This window comes from Dendropsophus ebraccatus, chromosome 6 (assembly GCF_027789765.1).
Source record: "Dendropsophus ebraccatus isolate aDenEbr1 chromosome 6, aDenEbr1.pat, whole genome shotgun sequence".
NCBI classification, from domain to species: domain Eukaryota; kingdom Metazoa; phylum Chordata; class Amphibia; order Anura; family Hylidae; genus Dendropsophus; species Dendropsophus ebraccatus.
In genome coordinates, this window is record NC_091459.1 from 119,999,743 (window position 1) to 120,021,719 (window position 21,977).

Below are 21,977 nucleotides of genomic sequence, written 5' to 3' on the forward strand. Positions count from 1 at the left end.
ACACCTTAATGGACATGTTACTTGTAGATCAGAATCTGAATGCCAACCTATATAACAAAGCTCGAAGGGATTACCGGCGCTTTAGAGGCCGTCCTCGGCAAATTTCACTGACCTCCTTTGTGTATACAGCGGATGGCAAAAAAACAAAACAAAAAAAACACTTCAGTTAACTCCATGTATTTGCGACATAAGGATTTTTTTTTTCTCTTTTAATTTTTTTTTCAAGAAATTCTTCAAAACTTCAGGAAAAAAAAAATATCACGGGCTGCCACCTTCGCTGCACCAGCAGCAAGAAAGGGTTAAAAAACATGCCCCCCAAAAAAGGTGCGCAAAGCGGGCCTCTCACTTAGTAAAAACATGATTGTACATACTAGCCAGAAATAGCTTCTACAAATGCACTTCAGCTGCAACAAAGATGCGCTTTACCTCGGTATAATATATATATATAGACTTTCTCTCTTTTTGTTGTTGTTTCCCCCCCCCCCCCCCTCAATCCTCGCCACCCGTAAATTACCCAGAACCCTCAATTCCCCTCCCTCCCCCCATCTTCTACTTCGGGTTCCACATCAGTGACAGAACCAGCTGAAACTGACATTCTGCGACATTCCTCTCCGGGCACCAGAAATGCGCCGGTTCCGTTCAGTGTCATCACAGCAACTGCGTACAAAAATAACTATCATCTCTCATTTGGCTCGAAAGGGGGACCGTCGGTCCGATTGTCCAGCCCTACAGCTCTTTCTCTCCAAAAGTCCAACGCCAACCAAGAGTTATCCAAAAAAGGACACGGGGCTTCAGGGTAAGTGAAAAAAAAAACTGTGACAAATGTTTTTGTCTGTTTTTGAAAGTTCTTCTCGCTCTCCTTTCTCCAACATTTGTCAACGCGTCTTCGCAGTCTTCCTGCCCGAAAGGATGGCTGCAGTGTAAGAGATAGTCAGATATCTCTTGCAAAAATATAGAAGGTATATACGTTGCATATATATAGACTTCTATAAATCGTCTGCGTTTCACGTCTCTTTGCGCTTTGTATCACTCCCCTTCACAAGGCTCAATCCTGACAAGCTTGTCATTCGGTCAGAAGCTGTTGCAAAAGGCTCTTCTGTTGAGCCTGTGGTGTTTGTGAGCCGGGCGTGGCCTTCTGAGTAGGGATGGGTCCTGGTTGGTTCAGGTAAGGGTCCCCGCCCACGAGGTTCACTGTACACTGAACATCTGCAAAGACCTGCACTTGTTGTACCTGTCGAGAGAAGAAGACAATACTACAGCTATCTCCGATGGACCACAAAAGGGACACTAGGCACTAAATGCATCGCCTCCTCAGATGTATCAGATTTCTCTAGAGAGTTCCTACAGATATGTTTGCAAATCGTCTTATTTATAAAAAATAACTCCTTAGGCTGGGTTCACACTGCGTTTTTAGCATACGTTTAACGGACCTGTTTTTTTTAACGGACAAAAAAAATAGTGTCAGCAACGTTTTTGTGTCCGTCAAAAAAAAACGGATCCGTTTTGATCCGTTTTTTTTTTTTTTTTATAATGGAAGTCAATGGAAAAACGGATCAAAACGCATGCACACAAATACATCCGTTTTTGCAATCCGTTTTTCTTTCGTTTTTTTTTTCTCTCCAAAAAACGGATTGCAAAAACGCAGTGTGAACCCAGCCTTACTCCAGAAAAGAGAGACCCCTATAGTTTTTGCCACTAGGTGTCTCAATTCTCTGCAATTTTCTGTCTACTGCTTGTGCAGTGTCCCAGAGCAGGTATGGCCCCGGCTATGCTTCTGCCCTCCTGTAGAAAGGTTCCTTCGTATAGGACCCTCTGCGTTGTATGTGTATGTATTGTATGTACTGTATGCACAGCTGAAGGAGATTGTTCACAAAGGGTTAAAGCGACTCCGTACCCACAATCTGACCCCCGCAAACCACTTGTACCTTCGGATAGCTGCTTTAAATCCAAGATCTGTCCTGGGGTCCGTTCGGCAGGTGATGCAGTTATTGTCATAAAAACAACTTTTTAATCCGACATTGCTGTGTCTAACGGCCGGGGCTTACATTTGTATATGCATTAGGCTGGCACCACCTCTCCGTCCTTCCTCCCCACCCTCCTCATTATTAGGACTGATCCAGGAACATTTACTGCTGTTTGAGCTTTGCACAGGTGTATTAACAATCCAGCCCATGTGCCGGGCTGCCACAGGTGGGGAATAGGAAGCAATCTGCCTGGAGCATTCCTAATGATGAGGAGGGTGGGGAGGAAGGACAGCGAGGATGTGCCAGCCTAATGCATATACAAATGTAAGCCCCGGCCGTTAGACACAGCGCTGCAGGATTAAAAGTTTTTATGACAATAACTGCATCACCTGCCGAACGGACCCCAGGACAGAGCTTGGATTAAAAGCAGCTATCTGACGGTACAAGGGGTTTGGGGGGGGGGGGGGGCAGATTGTGGGTACAGAGTCACTTTAACTGTCCAACTGTCACTGTTGTATGAGGTGATTTTCCCCTGACCAATCCCTGAGCTCGGTACCTCACGTTATCTCACCAATCACTGGCCAGCGGACAGACCTTCCAGTTGTATTCTGCCCAATCAGAGTGTAGTTTATTCCCTGAGGGGCATCTAGTTAGTTTCTGTGAGGGAGCTGCTGCAATGAATCCCCTGTACAAGACCCCTTCATTATTTCTTTTCAAGCAACCCCATCTTGGCTATATGTGGCTAAAAGCTCATAGGGGAGACTGAGGGACTGAACAGTGACTAAAGGCAACACCTCTACCTATGCTGGACGACTGCTCTTTATTCATCCTGATAACCAAGACAGAATCTCAAGTCAGTGGCTCAGTAAGCGTACACTGCTGTTGATATGGTTTCCTTAGGGGTCACCCTGACGACTAGCTTCATCCACAAAGTTGGGGCCTACGTTCCTGTTTTATGTCACTCCGTGCCCATAGACCTATGGGTGTAGGTACTTTTACTCTAAGCCCACAGCCTTAGGGTCTAGGTGGGGCCCCCTATATCCCTGAAGTAGCACTCAGTCCAATCCTCTTCTAAAGCCAGTCTATCAGACTAAGTTTAAAGAGGATGTACCACCTGGTACATCCTCTTTAACCTAAACCCACGGATCGATTGGCGCCGGCACGGGGAAGCCGGTGCCGCGGTGCTGAAGCACTGGAGGTCGGCCGGGCCGCCCCCAGTGGGAGGTAATTCCATCCCCTGTATGACGCGGCTCGCTTAGAATGAATGGAGCCGTGTCATACAGGGGAGGGAATTCCCTCCCACTGGGTTCTTGGTGCACGGGAACCGAGCGGCGGTCCAAAAAACGCCGATCGATCCACCGATCGATCCGTGGGTTCAGGTTATAGAGGGTATACCGGGTGGTACATCCTCTTTAAGCTACAGTATCCAAAGACTTTTCAAGTAAATACATTACTACTCCTTCAGCAAGAAGCTGTATTTACTTCCAAGTACCCAGCTCAAAGGATTGAGATTCCTTTATTAACTATGAGGGAGATTTATCAAACATGGTGTAAAGTGAAACTGGCTCAGTTGCCCCTAGCAACCAATCAGATTCCACCTTTCATTTTCCAAAGAGTCTGTGAGAAATGAAAGGTGGAATCTGATTGGTTGCTAGGGGTTACTGAGCCAGTTTCACTTTACACCATGTTTGATAAATCTCCCCCGATATCTCTACTGGAAAAAGAGAACTGTAAACTGTGTATTGCATTTAAGGATCTACAGTAAATTGGTTCCTGTTAAACTTCAACAAAGACTGTGTGATTTTTTTTCCCCACCTACATCTATACTAAAAAGTTTGTGTTGGTATATCCAGGGGTGGGCACATACCACTCCTGGCCACCGTGACAAGTGCCTTAGGGGTACACCACCATCTTTCCCAGCTATATAACACCACCTAGCAACGCCTGGTTACCACACTTGTTGTTAGGCTTAGTCTGTCTCTAGTAACAGAGACACTGAGACATATTCATCACAACTACGCAATGGAACAACAGATAGATGTGCTGTCCTGTGATTGGCCAGACAAAACTATGCAGCCATACACTATGTTCTCCCAGAGATCTAGTGTACTGCCATATATGCCCCTAATCATACACTGTGCTAACATATAATGTATGCCAAATATACCGTGCAGACTTGGAAACAAATTCGGATCTCATACCCCAAGTTGTCACCTGCCCTTGCCCCTTGTGGGCCCTTGTATGGGGGAGATTTATTGTGTTCTGTACAGTCTTACAGATCAGTCAGTGCAGGGTGAGGGACCATTATTTACCTGCCCCGTGTCTGGCTCTGTCTTCAGCAGATCCGTCGAGGAGAGTTGGCTGCAGTAAAGTCCACCGGGTCTCAGAGAAGGATCGTTCACCTGCTGTAAGGAAGAGACTTTATAACACTGCCATGGATTCTTGTATACAGCTTTAGTATTAACTCCGGTTGTATGTGCACTGTTTAGTGGTATTTTTTATGCAGTGTATATTATATGTATTATTTATGTACTGTATATTGTCTACTGGGTATTATACAGTGGTGTTTAATAATGCACTATAGGGCACTGCTGTATCAGTACAGTAAAGCAGTATTAAGTATAAACTGTATAGTGGAAACATAGTATTTAGTGCTTGATACTGTACCACCACCCATATGGGTAATATATGGAGGTATTTAGGCATGTAGTATACAGCGCTGTCATATGTTCACTGTATAGTGATAGTATGTATGTATTGCATAGTATATAACACACAGTAGTGTATGGCATTATACAGCGCTGTTCTATGTTCACTATATAGTGGTATTATGTATGTATTGCATAGTATATAATACACAGTAGTGTATAGCATTATACAGCACTGTTATGTGTTCACTGTATAGTGGTATTGTGTATGTATTGCATAGTATACAATGCACAGTAGTATATAGCATTATACAGCACTGTTCTATGTTCACTGTATAGTGGTATTATGTATGTATTGCATAGTATACAATGCACAGTAGTATATGGCATTATTTGGCCACTATGTGGTATCATTACTAACCTTATTCTTAAAAAGGTTGTTCACGGACATTTTTTTTCTTTCAAATCAACTGGTGCCAGAAAGTGCCAGAGATTTGTAATTTACTTCTACAAAAAAATCACAAGTCATCCTGTACTTAGAAGCTGATGTATGTCCTGCAAGAAGTGGTCACCAGTCTGACACATTGCTATCTGCTGCCACCTGTCTGTGACAGGAACTACTGTTTAGAGCAGTAGCAAATCGCCATAGGAAACTTCTCCTGCTGCCCAGACTGGAAACAGTACCACTTCCAGCAGGGCATACAACAGCTGATGAGTACGGGAAGAATTTTTGAATAGAAGTAAATTTCATATCTCTGGCACTTTCTGGGACCAGTTGATTCAAAAGAAACATTTTTTGGGTGAACAACCACTTTAATGCCCCCATTTACCTTAAACTGCAACTAGATATCCACAGGCACCTGCATTATGCTACCCAACCACATCGACAGTGACGACAATGGCAAAACCTTAAATGACACTGACCTGGTCTGTACACATGCTGTTCATGGTTTGCATGGGCAGGGAGCTCATCTGCATCTGCCCAGTCATCTGGTTGACATTCTGGACCCCGGCATTGTTGCCCCCCATAGATACTGTAATGCTCATGTTGTTGTACATTCCTTGCTGGCCTGGGGTGGGCTGGTTCTGCCCTGCTTGCCCAAAGACACTGTGAAAGCGAGAGAAGAATGTTGAGCAATGGTTACTTCCTCCTGTCTATAGTCTGTGTGACCCTCATTGAGTCCATGTATCTTCTTCCACCCCCATTACACACATAATGTCATGCCGTAATTTACACCCCAGACGTTCTACATACCTTGAGCTTCCCAGTGTGCTTTGCTGCCAACTTTTAAGGTCAGGTGACTGGTACCCAGGAGTGGATGGATTCTGCTGGAGCATTGGGCTTTGAGAAGGGGTAAGACGAGGGGACATCAAGGGACTGGTGGGGCTCAGAGATGGTGCAAATGTTGGGTCTGTCTGTTGGCTGATACCTGCAGGAAATAGAGGTACAGGTGTAAGCTTCATCCTACACTATGGCTGCACATCCGCCACATACAGGCCTGGTTAGTCGGCCCCATAGGTCATCATGGCTTTCCCCCCTTACCTGTTCCCGAGTACTGAAAGACATTTTGTGTCATCTGAGGGCTCATCCCAGCTCCAAACTGCCCTCCGACGTTTCCCATCATGCCTCTGTTCACTAAGCCTCCTCGAGTGGCGCCTCCACGGTTTGGTAATGTGGCCTCAGGGGTTGTGGCCATGGGTGAAAAGGGACTGGTGGACGGAGGTGGGTTCACAGGGTTGGTACCATAACTGTGAGGATAAGGGAACTGCTGTGGAGGTCCCTGTGGGAGCCTGGAAGCCCCAATGGTGACAGGAAGTCCAGCGTTAGGGGGGATGTTGTTGCCAAAATTTTGCTGCCTCATAAGAATCGCTCTTTGCTGCATGATCTGCTGCTGCTGCTGCCGATGCTGTTGGCTGTACAGTTCCCGCTGGCGCTGGGCGAGCATCTGAGCATTTATCGGAGGCTGCGGGGAAAAGCACACATGGGGTCACATGACCTGAAGCTAACAGTAGCTGTAGCAGGTTCTACAAAGCTCCCAGGCCCAAAGCTTGGCCCACAATATGAGAACAAGTCATAGGCAGGAGACATAGGCAGTGGGAAATATTTCCAACATTTGTGCAACAAATCAATACATGGCTTAAAAATTTTACAATATAATGTATCTACATAACAGTACCTGAGGGGTGATGGCTTGTTGTATCCCCGGCCTCATTCCCATCTGAACTGCATTACCAACACCAAACTGACTGAGAATGGCCTGACGGTTCTGGTGCAGGATCTTATAGATAAAACAAAAGGTTATAAGAACATAAGATGAGGGTAACATACGTTGCATATCGGGGGCAGTATTATAGTAGTTATATTCTTGTATATAGGGGGTTGAATTATAGTAGTTATATTCTTGTATATAGGGGGCAGTATTATAGTAGTTATATTTTTGTATATAGAGAGCAGTATTATAGTAGTTATATTCTTGTATATAGGGGGCAGTATTATAGTAGTTATATTCTTGTATATAGGAGCAGTATTATAGTAGTTATATTTTTGTATATAGAGAGCAGTATTATAGTAGTTATATTTTTGTATATAGAGAGCAGTATTATAGTAGTTATATTTTTGTATATAGAGAGCAGTATTATAGTAGTTATATTCTTGTACATAGGGAGCAGTATTATAGTAGCCTCTTCCATCCCCTCCCCGCTATGTGTAAGTTCACACAATAAAGATTTGCCTGATTGCATCGGATCCGGTGAGTGTGGAACTTGTTTTCTCTTACCTCATCATTATAGTAGTTATATTCTTTTATATAGGACCAGTATTATAGTAGTTATATTCTTGTATATAGGGAGCAGTATTATAGTAGTTATATTCTTGTATATAGGAGCATCATTACAGTAGTTATATTCTTGTACATAAGGAGCAGTATTATAGTATCGTAGTTTTGTTCTTGTATATAGGGGGCAGTATAACAGTAATTACTATTGGCCTATGAATGACAATAGTGTCATACAATTAAGGCTTTCCCCCATCTCTATATTATGAACCTAGGTATGTGGTTACAGCCTTCTTTGATATGTTACCTGTTGCTGTCCTTGTAGCCTTTGCTGCAGCTGTAGACGTAGCTGGTTGGAGGGTGTTCCTGGCCTGGCTAGTGCCTGCCGAGGTTGCATGTTCATAGCATTTGGATGAGCCCCTCTTTGCATAGGTGGTGGCACTTGAACTGGCATAGGACCAAAGTTGGTCTTTTGTCTGACCATGCTGGAGAAAGGACTGGGAAGTCCAGGGTTGGGAGAGGCAGCAGGATAAGACTGAGGATACATTCCCGGCTTCTGTTCCATAAGGACCGGAGCAACGGGCGGCTGCTGAGGAAATCTGTCATTGACGATGTCCAGACCTCCTCCCTACGGGACACAAATAGGGGGAATGTAAGCCAATGTAAATACACACAAGCAAATAACATGGATGACATAATACGATGTGAGAGCTCGCTGCTAACAGTTCTCCACTAACACAGATATGAAGATTTCCCTGTTAATTTCTATTTCAGCCAACAGAAGGCTTTGTTTTGGGGGACTCTGTGACCCTTCACTGGAGCAGGAGGCACTTATAAAATATGTGAGAAAGAAGAATATGTACTCTGTCCTTTCTGACACATTGGCCTGCTTCTTTTTAGGCAAGGCCTGGCATTGCAGCTTAGTGCCATTTACTTGAATGATAATGAGCTGCAATAACTGTTGCAGTCAATGGACAAGAGTGGTGAAGGTTCTGGAAAAAAATCTAATAGTTTGGCAATACATACATTTAGTTTCAGACCAGGGCTATGTCTACTTCTCCCGTCAGTTTCTGTCATCACCACAGCTTAGCCTGCAGCCTCCTGACATTGATTCTGTCCATGAAGGACTCTATATACCAGCAGTGTGGCCAGAGGCTTTCTGTATGCCTTTCATACCTGCACTAGCTTGTCAATTCCCAGGGCTCTATCAAGTTCAGCCAGCTCGTTCTCGTCTTTGCCGTTGAGGTAGGATACGAGTTGCTCCAGCAGGATCTTCTCGTCGTCTCTTCCCTCCACAGTGGTTGGAGAACATAGAAAGACATCAATCCTGCCAGGGAAGGCAAAACAGTTATGGAGCTGCAGGCAGGATGGCAGAGGTTACTGGCGTTAAGTCAATGACACGAAACATTGCCTACATGAATTGTCCTTGTTTTCGGCACAGAAAAAGCAAATTGTCTAAGCACATTAGTAGCGTAAGACTAAAGACTGGTGCATGAGGGGCATCCAGGCCTTACCCTGTTTAGAAAAATTTCATGTGATTTAGGTTCCTGTCTATATGGATTTCATATCACAACAGAGGGAACTTATTTCTATCCATTGCATCTATTCAATGTAGCCATACTGTGTACCCTTAGGAGGGTCTTGTCCTTGATCGATCATTAGCCATCTCACTCTACTGCCCACCCTTTTTTTAGTGTTATGAAACTTTACACTGGTACAGATTAAGGGACATGAGCTAGAGGGCAAGGCTTGGTGCCAGAACACCCCAAGCGGTGGAAATCTACTAGTGGTGGAGGTGCTTTTGTATATTCACAACCTTTGAATCTATGGGACCACAGTGGTCTATGATGGGAGTTAACTACCTTATTTGCCACTGGGACTACAACCCATTATGGGGATGGTGGTCCTTGCCCCCCAAGTGAGTGAAGTGGCAGCGCACATGTTCTTTCTCCAGTCTATTTCTCCACTACAACTATCTACTGCTAAGAAATAAATTAGTGTTAGGTGGTCAACTACTTTGATGCCTCCCTTCCAATACCTTTATGATTGTTTCAGTATAGCAGTATAGCTTGTTTAGTATGATTGCAACCTGTATTTGACCCATCTTGCATGGCTTCAGTTGCCGATCCTGTTCACCTGTTGCAGTTGCCAACCTGGAACAGCCTGACTGTATCTGTAGAACAGTTTGGTTGACCATCTAATGGAGACTGTTCTGGGTAAACAATGGTGGATACACAGACTCGTTCCAGGGGCAGTCAATCCCCTGGAACTCTTTTTTGCTTTGCTTGGTCTTAATTCTATTTGTTCCTCTCCAGAACGTCTGCTGCCTCCACACATGGCTAGCTATGCTCTTGGACTAGTGTTCATATGGGTCTACAGCTAGTGTTGCAAATAATCCATTGACCTTTATTGATTTTTGTTAGTGTTTATCAGGCAAGAGTCTGGTCAGGTTAGCACACAAAGGCTTGCCTAGACTAAATACAGCAAACTCTTAGCTTTGAGAAGTATTCGGCACACACATCTGTTCCCTAAGGTGGCAAAAGATGGCCACCATGGATCCAAAAGTAGTGGTAATGACCCTCCAACATTTACCTCTTTACCCAAACCCATGGCGCACAATGGCATGGCAGCTCATGGTTAATTGTAGTAAGATAAAAGCAATACGAAAAACTTTAGCAAAACAAACCCAAAAAACTAGAGCAGATTAGGTGATATCTGTTGGATTAGGTTGAGGATCCAAACCCACAAGTCCACTAAGTGCACACAATAACTAAAGACTTCAGGGGTTAATTCTAGTAATCTCGTAAACCCAGCTTTGTGTCCATTCTGCAAGTCACATCAGATGTAAAGAATTAAATAGGTCACCGGTGACCCAGGGGCCCCCGAAACTCCTACACGACTCTATGGCCACGACTCCTGAGTGTTCACAATATATAAGGTATCAGGTCCCCTCCAAAAGATCCTATAATTACACCCAGGACCATTTAGGCTAATAAAATCCTTGGATGTGCCAGGGAAACAGAAGGCGGCTTTGATAGGGAATATGTGGAGTGCGCGCTTCCCCTGGACCAGTAATGTTTATCCTTTTAGTGATAGATGAGTACCAGATGTGGAGACCCCGAGCTGAAAATATAAAAACAAATGTAGGGACGGTGTACGAACGTGACTCCATGAAGAAGAAGTCTTCCCAGCTTTGTGCTGCCCTGAGCCGGATTAACTCATTTATAGCTGGAGCATCAGACGGGCACTGCCAACGTGTGCTGCCCAACAGTGCTCACATCCTCTAAGATGAACAATCTGTAAGGGGGAGAACAATCTTTATGGACCCCTATAGTATGTGGAAGATGATTGCGTGATGCCGATCTCATTCAGCATGCTTGAGATTCCAGTTATGTCTTCTTCTCTTTAACTATAGCAGAACTACAATAGATTCAGGTACAATTTCTCACGACTACTGGTGTAGGGCAATTTTATAGTGGGGTCTTATGGTGTACAGCTGTTGGACCACTGCACTGTTGTGTGCTGTGACCCAGTAACTATATAAGCTATAGACCTTCACCATGGTTGTATAGGTGTGATGGTGACCTGATACCCCCTCCTTATGTTGCACCATACAATGCCCAAACAATACAGTCATAGGTCATGTTCACATGGCGTAAGACACTGGCCGTTCCGTGACCCGGCCAGTACCAGAGAAGTTCAGTACTGCAGTACCGGCCGGATGATCTTCACTCTTGATGAATTGGGATGCCGGCGCATCCATGCGCGCCCGCATCCCGATTTGCCGCCGCCTGCTCCATTGTGTGCACTGACAGTTTTTTTGCGGACGCTATTCAGTGATTAGCGTGTGCAAAAAACTGACATGTCAGATTTGTGCAGTGATCCCGGCCGGAGCGTATACTATGTGTATACACTCTGGCCGGGATTCAATAGACGACAGCACTGTGTAAGTTCTGTAGTAATCATGGCCGTTGTTGCAAGAACATAGCCATACAGTGTATAGATATAACTGCCACAATGGTGCCTATGTAACACTGGAGGTTCTTAGATACAGGTGCACAGGTCATAGGAGCTAGTGGCAGTAATGTAAGGAGATGCTCTTTGCTACACACCCCTAAGGCCAGTTGTGGATACTAGTACATTTTGATTGAATGCTAGACACAGACTTTAAACCTTGGCAACAAAAGGGTGTTCCATCTAGACGCATGATCGGAGGTGGAGGTTGAACTTTCAGTGCCACAGACTTTGTAGTGGTAGAGGACATGCTCGATTGCCAATCCATTCAAAATGATTCTACCGGTGGTCATGCATCTGTTGCAAACAAAGGACTGGAATCCCTTGTCCGCCAACTAGTGAGGGTCCCTGTGATCAGACTACTGATCCATCACTTATCATCTATCAAAGATTGGTGATCAATGCTTAGTCAGTGGGGGTTCAACCATCTGCGCCATAGACTCTAAATGGAGTACTGGAGGTTGTGCCCCTACATTCAGACTCTTTCTAGCTGAGATCACGTGGCTGAGGGTCTGTCGTTCTACCTCCATGTCTTGGGGCATCTGGTAAAAACCAGGCCAGTTTCTTCTCTCCCATAGGCAATAATGGACTTTTAGAATCCCTACTCTCAGCTCTGAAAAGGATTACACTGATCAGACACTATTAGTGCATGTAATCCATATGCAGTGTACCATTTTATCTAATCCTGGCTATTGCAGCAAATGTGGGATATTTAGCAAAGATTAAATGTGCATAATGACATCCATGTCATGCATCTGCATTAGCCTGATGGTAAGTTGCAGTCCAGAATAAGGACCCTCAGCTGCATTTTCCCATTGTCATACAGCATCGCTACTCCACCAGCAACCATAAGGTGGCAGCATTCCTTCTTAGCGGTCAAACAACCAGATTACTGTAAATGATGCAGGCCGAAGAAAAAAATAAAGAAAGAAAAGAATAAGAATTTAAAGCCTCTGCGACGATCCTATTATGCCCTGGGAATTCAGGTGCCTTTGATTTCCTCTAAAAAGCACTGAAGGGGAGCAAAGAGCGCCTGAAGGGGATTATCGGTGCATGCTCCCCGGGGAAAAACATGTGATCCCATTGGTCTGCCCTAAACTCCCTAGAAACTTCCAGAGCTTTTTAAGGAACAGAGACCTAAAGAATAACAGGCAGCTGTAAGCTTTCTAAAAATAGCCGGGGCGGCCGTGCAATGTTTTGTGCTCCCTGTCCTCAGAAGACCCCTGCAATGAGGTAGAGGCTTCTATAATGGCTGCACAGATCTACGGCTTTATGCGCCTTCTGGACACTTGTTATAATAATGGATTCGTAGGCGGTGGATATATTATACACATGGAAGCCCTGTGCAGTTTAGAGGCATGCAACGTGCTCCTCCGAGCCTCATTCTTTAGGTTTCCTCCTGCTGGATCTCAGGCAGTAAAGGACAACATATGTTAGGGGCCCAGCGAAGGGTTGGGACAGACCTAAACAATACTGCAGGCTATGCGGAGGAAGACATTTCTCGTACAACGGGGGATGTGATTTATACCCCTCAAGCTTCACCAATGCTTAGACAAATGTGTTATCGGAATTTAATCCGACATCTGAAAATAATTTTGAGAGATCTTTGTGGAAAGGTGCTGTAAGGGCCTGAGAGCTATGCTTTACCCGCTATCCGTGAGGTTTCCTGTAAATAATTCAAGGGGGCATCTACCCTCTGTGAGTAGAGTGACCCTCGATCTTTAGGGGTCATGTAGTATATTCCCAGCTCAGATTATGATCACTGGAGGTCTTGGTACATGGGTGAGATTTTGCAATGGAGCAATTGGATAGAGGATAATCACTGGAGATCTTGGTACCCTGGCAAGGTATCAAATTACCATCTTGTGGTGGTGGAGTTATAGCATTTACCCCTTGTGAGAAGAGCGACCCTCAATCTTAATGGGCCCAGACACTAGGCTCTCAGCTCAGAATATGATCACTGGAGGTCTTGGTACATTGATGAGATGTTGGATAAGCATCCTGCAATAAAGGAATTGTAGCATTTACCCCTTGTGAGTAGAGCGACCATTGACAGTAGGTTCCAAGCTCAAAATATGATCACTGGAGGTCTTGATACATTGATGACATTTTGGATGAGCAACCTGCGATAGAGGAATTGTAGCAGAGTGTACACAGAGTACAGTGACCCTCATACTTCAAGGGCTTCGATAGTAAATTGTCAAATCAGAATCACAGGAGGTCTTGGTACATTGGCGATGGCTTCCAAATGAACAGATTTTGGTGGAGTCTTGGAATTTACCCCTTGTAAAGTTGTTACCTTTAATGAAGCGTTCAGCCAGTAGATTCCAAGCTCAGAATATGATCACTGGAGGTCTTGGCACATCAATGACATTTACAATATGCAACGAATGGTGGTGGAATTGTAGCATTTACCCCCTTGGGGAGTACAGCGATCCTCATTCAGCCCTAGAGGGTACATGTTGGTTCACTGATGACATCTTTCCAATTTTGGTAGAGGAGTTATAGAATTTACTACTAGTAGGTTATGTTAATGTTGTTTAAAGGCTGTAGATCCTAAACTCAGAACCTGATCACTGGAGGTCTTGATGCACTGATGTCTTCCCAATGACCATCTTGTGGTGGCAGAGCTGTAGCATTTATCCCTTGTGAGTAGAGTGAGCCTCATTCTTCAAGGATCCAGCCCATATTGTTTACCAGTGATGTATTTCCAATCAGTAGCTTGTAGTGGAGGAGTTGTATTTTTACTTAAAATCCATAGAGGCCTATTAATGCCACTGACCCATAAAAGATAAGTTGTCAAAATCTTGGCAATCCCATTAAATCAATACTAAAACTGTATACTTAAAGGGTAAATCTGTCTTACATCAAAGTTAACAAGATGTAGTCAATATCTGGAGAAATATTTAACCAACAAGAACCATTGCTATGACATCAATGATTATTTATTCTTAAGAAGTGAAACTCTATGATTCACAATGTTGGTAAAAGGGGTGGAGCTGTGACAAACTCTCTCATTTTTATAGAAAGAACTGTGAAATAGGAGAACATTCTAATTCTATGGCCATGTGATCATAAATGATGGTCTATCCCTTTAAGAAATGTTGTCTCATCACATGCCAGGGTACTCACTCTTCCTGTGTGCTGGGAGTCACGCGGTTCTGTAAAGTCAAGCTGTCCGACCAGGGCATCTGGTCAGCCATCCCCGACTGCCCAAACTGGTCTGCGATTCCCAAATCTGAATCCGGTAGACCTGAGGAGATAGGGAAGAAAAAAGTTGGATATGTACTGAATCCCTTTAAGTATACATCATGCCTCAATACTAAATATTATTTCATTCTCAGAATACAGAAACCATTAATATTAATATTTGTTATGGATCTTATGGCCATAGTGAATGGATCCAAGGTGTAGGTGGCGCTATACACCATTGCTGTAGATGTGATTGCTACAACTTTCCAGATCATTGTACGTAATCCTTTGTTGACTTGTAGTAAAGTAAATATATGTAAAAAGCAAAAAGATATGTAATAAAAGGAAGATAAAAAGTTGAACAGTAGCTATATGCTATATTATATATACTGACGGCTCTACACAGTAGTATTTTCTCACACCAGATCTCACTCTAGGTGGTGTTATCTCTCGCTAGGTGTTGTTTTCTCATTGGGTCTCGTACAAGGTGATAATGTCTCAGAATAGATGTGCTTTCGTCAGTCAAGGTTGGGGAATTTGCGGCCCTTAAGCCAAAGGCTTGATGGAAATTGTAGTTTGGCAACAGCTGGAGGGCTGCAGGTTTTCCATCCCTGGCCTAGGTCAAACACTCTCAGACCAGGCGCCTTCTTCTGTTGCTCCATGCTCTAGTTCTGATGCCCCTGTAGACAATTTTGGTGGTGGACAGGGGTCAAATTGGCGCTCTGACTGGTCTGTGGGGCCCCATACACAGCAAGCTGCCATGTCCTGTGTGATTTGACTCCTTTCTATTACAACCAGCAGGAAGTTTTTCAGTGCTTTGCTTTACAGCAGCTCTTCTGTAGACCACATAGGCTAACCTTCACCCCCCCCCCCCCCATACATATCAATGAGTCTTGGGTCCCCATGCCTAGTCCTTGCTCCCTGCTTGTCCTTCCTAGGACACCATTGGTCGGTACTAACCACTACATACCAGGAGACAACCCACAAGACCAGATGCTCTTGAGATGATCTGACTCTGGAGTCTACTCATCACTATTCGGCACTGGTCAAAGTTGCTCAGATCCTTACACTTTACAATTTTTTTTTGTATCAACTTCAATAAGTGACTGGTCACTTTCTTCCAGGTATATCCCACCACCGGCAGGCGGCATTGTCACCAGATAGTCCATGTTAATCCCTTCCCCTGGTTTTAATGTCATGGCTGCTCGGTGTATGTCCCACATATCAGATTCAGTTCTTCATATGCAAACCGTGCTACGGCAAACAGCTTGGAGATGTCAGGCCGGGGCCCCGCGTGGCTGGCTCTGTGTTCAGGCACTTAGCATGCACATTATACAGGATACGTCTTAATGAGACAGGACTGTATTTACACACATCCGCCGGCACAATTAGCTGCAGGCCGTAATTGCGGATTTATAGGGATGTGAAAGAAGACGAAGCCTGTGCTTCCCTAACAAAGAGGGGTTAACCTGAGTCAGAACCCTCATGGACCCCCTGGTGAAAGGTAAATATAATATGTAAATCTTAGGAAAAGGAGAAAGGAAAGGAGAGAACACAGTATTCCTTACGGAGATATGGCGGGTGTAAGGGTTGTAGTGATACAAGGGCCCTGGTGGGGGTTCTTTGATGCATTATTATAAATGTTAAATGTGTGACATTAATGTTTGGGTTACAAGCTGCACCTCTACTTCTTTACTAGTATACAGTAACAATATGTCATAGGGGGTCCTAAAAGATGTAACCCCTAATGCTGTGAATGGTAGAATTCTATCTGACTGCCCAAGAGAGAACAGGTGCAGCACAGGCAAAGGACAGATTGTGATTAGATACTATACATCATTGCTTGTAGGCAATAAGAAGTCTGGCAAGGTAAAGCATGGTGGGCAGTCTTGAGATCAAGAGTATTAGATTAGATTGTCAAACTTACTATTAGTGGGGACCTAGCATGCACGGGGGATGAGAATCCTAGCAGGACTACAGCTATTTGATGAACTCAATCCATTCGCAATCCAATTGCAAAAAAAGTCTATGTGTGTGTGATGTTACATTGGTGTTACATACCAGGATCTGTCTGAAATGTTGGTGCTCCAGGTAAAACGCCACGGCCCTGCTCCGGGGTCAGTCCTGACCGAGGACTGGTGTCAGTAGGTGCAGGGAATGGATTCAGCTCCGGGTCTAAGGACTCACAGAATCCAAAGGGAGACTGAGTTGGGTTGATGCCATTGAAATCTAAGGAGTAAGGAACATGCATGTGTGTGGTTAGAGTCATGCCATGTACATGCAATATCTATGCATCCAATGAACCATGCAAGTAATGAGCCCAGATACTAGAACAGAAATATTGCCTCCCACACCCTTAGTCTTCATTGTTCCTAAAGTTAAGAAGTTCCTATATCTGCTCTGTCTTAATGTCCTTCCACTCCCAGGATCTATCTATTAGATCTTCTCATTCGAGAGCATTCTAGATCTCAACTCATTTTGATTAGCAAATAGTGAGAACCTCCACCACTTATCATCTCAAGACCACCCACAAGACGTTTGGCCAATGGCTTACACATCTGGTTGGAATCAAGAAGGTTTGGAAACATCTAACATCTGGTAGTGTAGGTGTTTAGTTATGGCTGTTCTGGATTCTAGGCCATAGTGTGGTGTTAGTAAGAAGCCAGGCATTGTATGGAAACATTAGTACAATCATTGTTCAGGTTTTTCTTTTGGGAGTCTATGGCTGGTGTGCGATTTGTCTAATCATCACTCTCTATTCTTGGTTTTCTACTACTGTAAAATTTTGGAGGCAGTAGGACATTGTTTGGAGTCTTGTTAGCGCTGGTCCAGAACCTTGATGTCAGGATGGTACTGTGGTAGAATCTTTTTTAACAGATCATGTGACAGAACTGGAGAAATCTGCCATACAACAACTCACACATATCTAACTACATGAAGTGTAGGCCCTTTAGTGTAAACTCCAAGGTGTCGGCTCCTTGGTGTGGATCTTTATGGTCCTTTTAGACGGAGCGATAATTCGCCCAATCACACAATTAACGATTTTGAATACACAATGTGTTTTTTATAACAATCATCATTTAGACTGAACGATACATCGTACGGAGAAATTTTTTTGCGATCGCTTAAGCCTATCTCACACATAGGTCAAATCGTTGAAAGAATGTTTACACGGAACAATCTGCAAATTTTTAGCGAACGATCAACGACGATTTGAGAACATGTTGAAAGATAAAAATGAACGATTTTTTGCTCGTCGCTTGATCGTTCGCTGTGTTTACAAGGAACGATTATCGCTCAAATGCGATTGTTATCGTGCAAATTCAAACGATAATCGTTCCGTCTAAAAGGACCATTAGTCCATATTCCTTGCTGTCTCATTGTGAAAGGTCCTTGATGTTGCTTCCTTGCTATGGCTCTTTGATGTACATTGCTTGGGGTTGGCTCTCCGATGTAGGCTCCATAGCGTAGATTCATTGTATAGGTATAAATAAAAATAATGTGTAGGCATGGTGTAAACTTCACGGTGTAGAAGCCTTGATGTAGGCTTCCAAATTAAGCTAAATGGTGACAGGCTCTATGGTGTAGTGTGACTCTCTGATCTAGGTTCTGTAGTCCACAGTGTTAGCTTTGTGGTATGGGGTGGATGTAGTATGGATGGACTCCCAGGAGTAGGCTTCATTGTATTGGTTCTTTGGTGTAGGTTCCATGGTGTAAGGTCATTGGTGTATGACTCATTGTAGAGGTTGATTGATGTAGGCGGTTCCTTGGTATAGACTTCCATGAGTATAGGTTCTGTGGTGTAGGCTCCATAGTGTAGGCTGGTCATTGATGTAGGCTCTATGATATGGGTTTATTGGTGTAGGCTCCATTGTGTAAGGTCATTGGTGTATAAATCATTGTATAGGTTGATAGGTGTAGTTGGTTCCTTGATGTAGACTCCATGCTGTGAGGTCACTGGTTTAGGCTCCATAGGGTAAGGTAATTGATGTATTTAATCATTGGATAGATTGATTAATGTATGTGGTTCCTTGGTATAGACTTCGAGTATAGGTTTTATGGTGTATCCTCCATAGTGTGTGCACGGTTCCTTGATGTAGGCTCCCAGGTGTAGACTTCTAGGAGTAGGCTCCATGTTATGTGGTGTAAGTTCCTTGGTGTGGGCTGCTTAGTGTACACTTCCAGGTGTTGACCTCTATGTTACTTACTGATGTTTTACTCACTTAGACACTACTAAGTAGGCACAACCATGACTCATATGGTGCTATCTATACCTGCTACAACAAGACAACTCTTGGTCTTGTCTCAGTATGAGGAGGTTGTTCTGTTTAACGCCTTGGCTTAGTACACAGCTTGTTGAAGAGAACCTGTAAGTGCCTCCTAGTTCATGGCTGACAGAGGTCTCAATGAAGCATAGACATAGCTGTCACCAATCACTCGTATACAGGAGGTGTCGCTGTGATGGGGCCAGGAGAGACTGCCTGATTTTCCTAGCGCTGAGTGACATGCCTCTATAGGACTTAGTTTTCGTCCTTGAGAGTTGACAGCCCGACACTGGGAGAGTTGAACAGGCTCAAGTCCAGACATCCTTCTGGCAATTCCTCTGCGTCTTACAAAGTATATAAAAAACACAGGCAGAATATGGCTTAGTGTCTCCGCAGGTTTGAGGCTGGATTTGGCCCAAGATTGGTCCCCCCCTCCTCCGAAACATGAAAAAACTTGCCTTAAATTCTTTAAACATTCCACGCTGCTTATTCTCACCCATTAAGATCTTCATATCAAGTATTAACCTACTGGTGGACAGAGAGGAGAAGACTATGTCTGACAATGGTGACCTATGGCCTACTACGAGTAGCTTCCTAAGGCGCTGATCAAGAATGTCATGTTTTATAGCCGACTGAGTGGCCATGGTGATCCAAGGTGGCAAAACAACCCAGGGTTCAAATATGTCCTGCATTGTCACCCCCTGGATTCTCAAATTGATTGTGGGCAAATAGGGATGACACCCCACCACAACTGTGGACTGTGGTGACCAACTACTTGTACATTATATGGGTATTCCACTCAAGCATAACTATTCAGTTTCCTTCCCCCAGTTCTCAGCTGCTGCTGAAGACCAAAAATCTTTGTGTGAGCCTTTCTCTCTGTCTACCCCTCCCTTCTGAGACAGCTAATGAAAACAAGTCCCTGACTGACTTTATATGCAACATTGTAGCTTCTTTGTAATGTTAGGAGAGATAATCACAGAGAGTTTATGAGCAACCTGACCTCAGAATAACCCTCCCAGCATTACAAAGAAGTTGTCAGGGACTTGTTTACATCAGCCGTCTCAGAAGGGAAGGGGGAAGAGGGGGAGACAGAGAGAAAAGCTCACACACAGATTTTTGTGTTTACAGCAGAAAGCAGCAGCTCAGAACTGGGTGGAGGAGACAAAATTGATAATAATTATGGAATGAATTGTTAGTCTCATCATGGGCAGCAACAGATCAAAAGTAATGTTTGAGTGGAATACCCCTTTAACCCCTTCCTGTAACTGTGATTTTTTTTTTCCTCCTTGCCTTCTAAGAGACTATCATTTTTATTTTTCCATCAAGTCATTCGGTGTAGGGTGCAATGGGAACAAAACTAGCGGGCTTAGGGGCCTTCACTAGGCCTTCAGCTGTCATCTCAACCACATCCATCACGGGGTGGCAGCCACTAAAGCAGAAATAGGCCCTTCACCCGTCATCTAATACTGTGAAATGGATTAATTAGACGGAATCCATTTTATCTCAGATCCCGGCCCCCAACCAATGTCACTGATATTTTTTTCTGTAACATAGAAGTTGCCCAACCATCATAGTAGTGGAAAAATGGAGGAGATGATGGTCCACCAGCCACAGGCCCATGCAGCATAACCGGAGGTGGGTTCATTTTTAGTTCCTCCTATGGGGCCTCCCTTACCGCTATGTACCCCTAGTTTTCCTTGTTGCTGACACTTTTTATCTTTTTCCTACTTAGATGAATGAAAGATTGTGCAGGAATACATGCAGGAACAAGAGGTACTGTGTTAGGGAAAGCTCCTGGTGCCCCATTAACCCAACAGAGACCAAAACAGTGTAGTCAAAATTGAAAGCATTTGGGGTGCAATACCAGACCCAGCCTAATGGAGCGCTGTTTCTGGAAGAAGTTAATTATGTTTTTTCTAATCCCGTAGAACCCCTTTAAAGGGGTAGTCCACCCAAATTTTTTTTCTTTCAAATCAACTGGTGCCATAAAGTGCCAGAGATTTGTAATTCACTTCTATTAAAAAATCTTAAGTCTTCCAGTACTTATCAGCTGCTGTATGCCCAACAGGAAGTTGTATTATTTCCAGTCTGGAGAGCAGGGGAGGTGTTCTATGGGGATTTGCTGCTGCTTTGGACAGTTCCTGACATGGACAGAGGAGGCAACAAAGAGCACTGGGTCAGACAGGAAAGAAAACACCACTTCCTGCTGGACACACAGCAGCTGATAAGTACTGGAAGACTTAAGATTTTTTAATAGAAGTGAATTACAAATCTCTGGCACTTTATGGCACCAGTTGATTTGAAAGAAAAATTTTTTTGGTGGACTACCCCTTTAAGAGCATAATATGCCTATTTTGAGGGCTAGTCAGCACCATGGGATCCTTTTCCCTCTTTCAGTGTCATGAAATGTCTTGACGCCTTTTGTAGCACAAAATCCTTTCCAGACCTTTTTAAGCAAATATCGTCCCCACGTACAGGTCTTCTGTGACTGCAGATCTGTGTGCCTCCACTTCATATCATCCTCCCAGAGACAAGATGTTTGTTTATTTTATGGAGGAAAAATCAGGATATGACTGTACGGAATTTCTGAAAACAAATTATCATGTACAGTATATACAGTATGAGCGAGCGGGAAGCCGAGCGAGCGGCTCAGAATTTCTCTTAATTAGAATTGCAGAATTTCTCCCCATCACAGACTAAACTGTATGGTGTTTCCAAGCTGAATCGAATGTGTTGGTCATTTAAAGGGGAATACCCCATCAGTGGGGTCGAAAGGTTGAGACCACCCTGCAATTCCCAAAATGAAGGCAGATTACTTTAGTTATTTTGAGTGTGTTCACAATAGAGAGCTATAGAAATTAGTGGCACTCTAAACAGAAGGCATTCTAAAATGTATCAGTTATTGGAATGTTGGCAATCCTTAAAGGGAAATCCCACAAATTCTGACAATGAAGGGGTCACAATGCTGGCATCTTAACTATCCCCACTCCCTTGCACAGCAGCGCCCCCTAAAGCCCAGAATCAGGACTGCAGGGGTCCAAAAGGTTGGACAGCCATTGATGATAAAGTAGTGCCTTACATTCCAGTAACATCCCCATTCACTAATGGCAAGCAGAG

The 21,977-nt window shown here is 44.0% G+C and overlaps 1 protein-coding gene across 3 annotated transcripts in view; it reads right to left on the reverse strand.

Annotated features, from left to right (window-relative positions):
• Nucleotides 1–546: 546 nt before the first annotated feature.
• NCOA1 (nuclear receptor coactivator 1) overlaps nt 547–21,977 on the reverse strand; it is a 120,145-nt gene continuing 98,714 nt past the window's right edge. Inside the window, exons 12-21 of one of the 3 annotated variants that reach the window (XM_069975768.1) lie at nt 16,654–16,821; nt 14,533–14,653; nt 8,563–8,713; nt 7,694–8,014; nt 6,790–6,891; nt 6,156–6,576; nt 5,868–6,042; nt 5,537–5,720; nt 4,277–4,366; nt 547–1,231 (exon numbers count right to left, since the gene is read on the reverse strand). In XM_069975768.1, the coding sequence (XP_069831869.1) occupies nt 1,064–1,231; nt 4,277–4,366; nt 5,537–5,720; nt 5,868–6,042; nt 6,156–6,576; nt 6,790–6,891; nt 7,694–8,014; nt 8,563–8,713; nt 14,533–14,653; nt 16,654–16,821 (1,901 nt within the window). In that variant the 3' untranslated portion in view covers nt 547–1,063. Of the gene's footprint in view, nt 1,232–4,276; nt 4,370–5,536; nt 5,721–5,867; nt 6,043–6,155; nt 6,577–6,789; nt 6,892–7,693; nt 8,015–8,562; nt 8,714–14,532; nt 14,654–16,653; nt 16,822–21,977 lie in introns of all 3 variants that reach the window. The other 2 variants (XM_069975767.1, XM_069975770.1) reach the window with 2 other exon arrangements.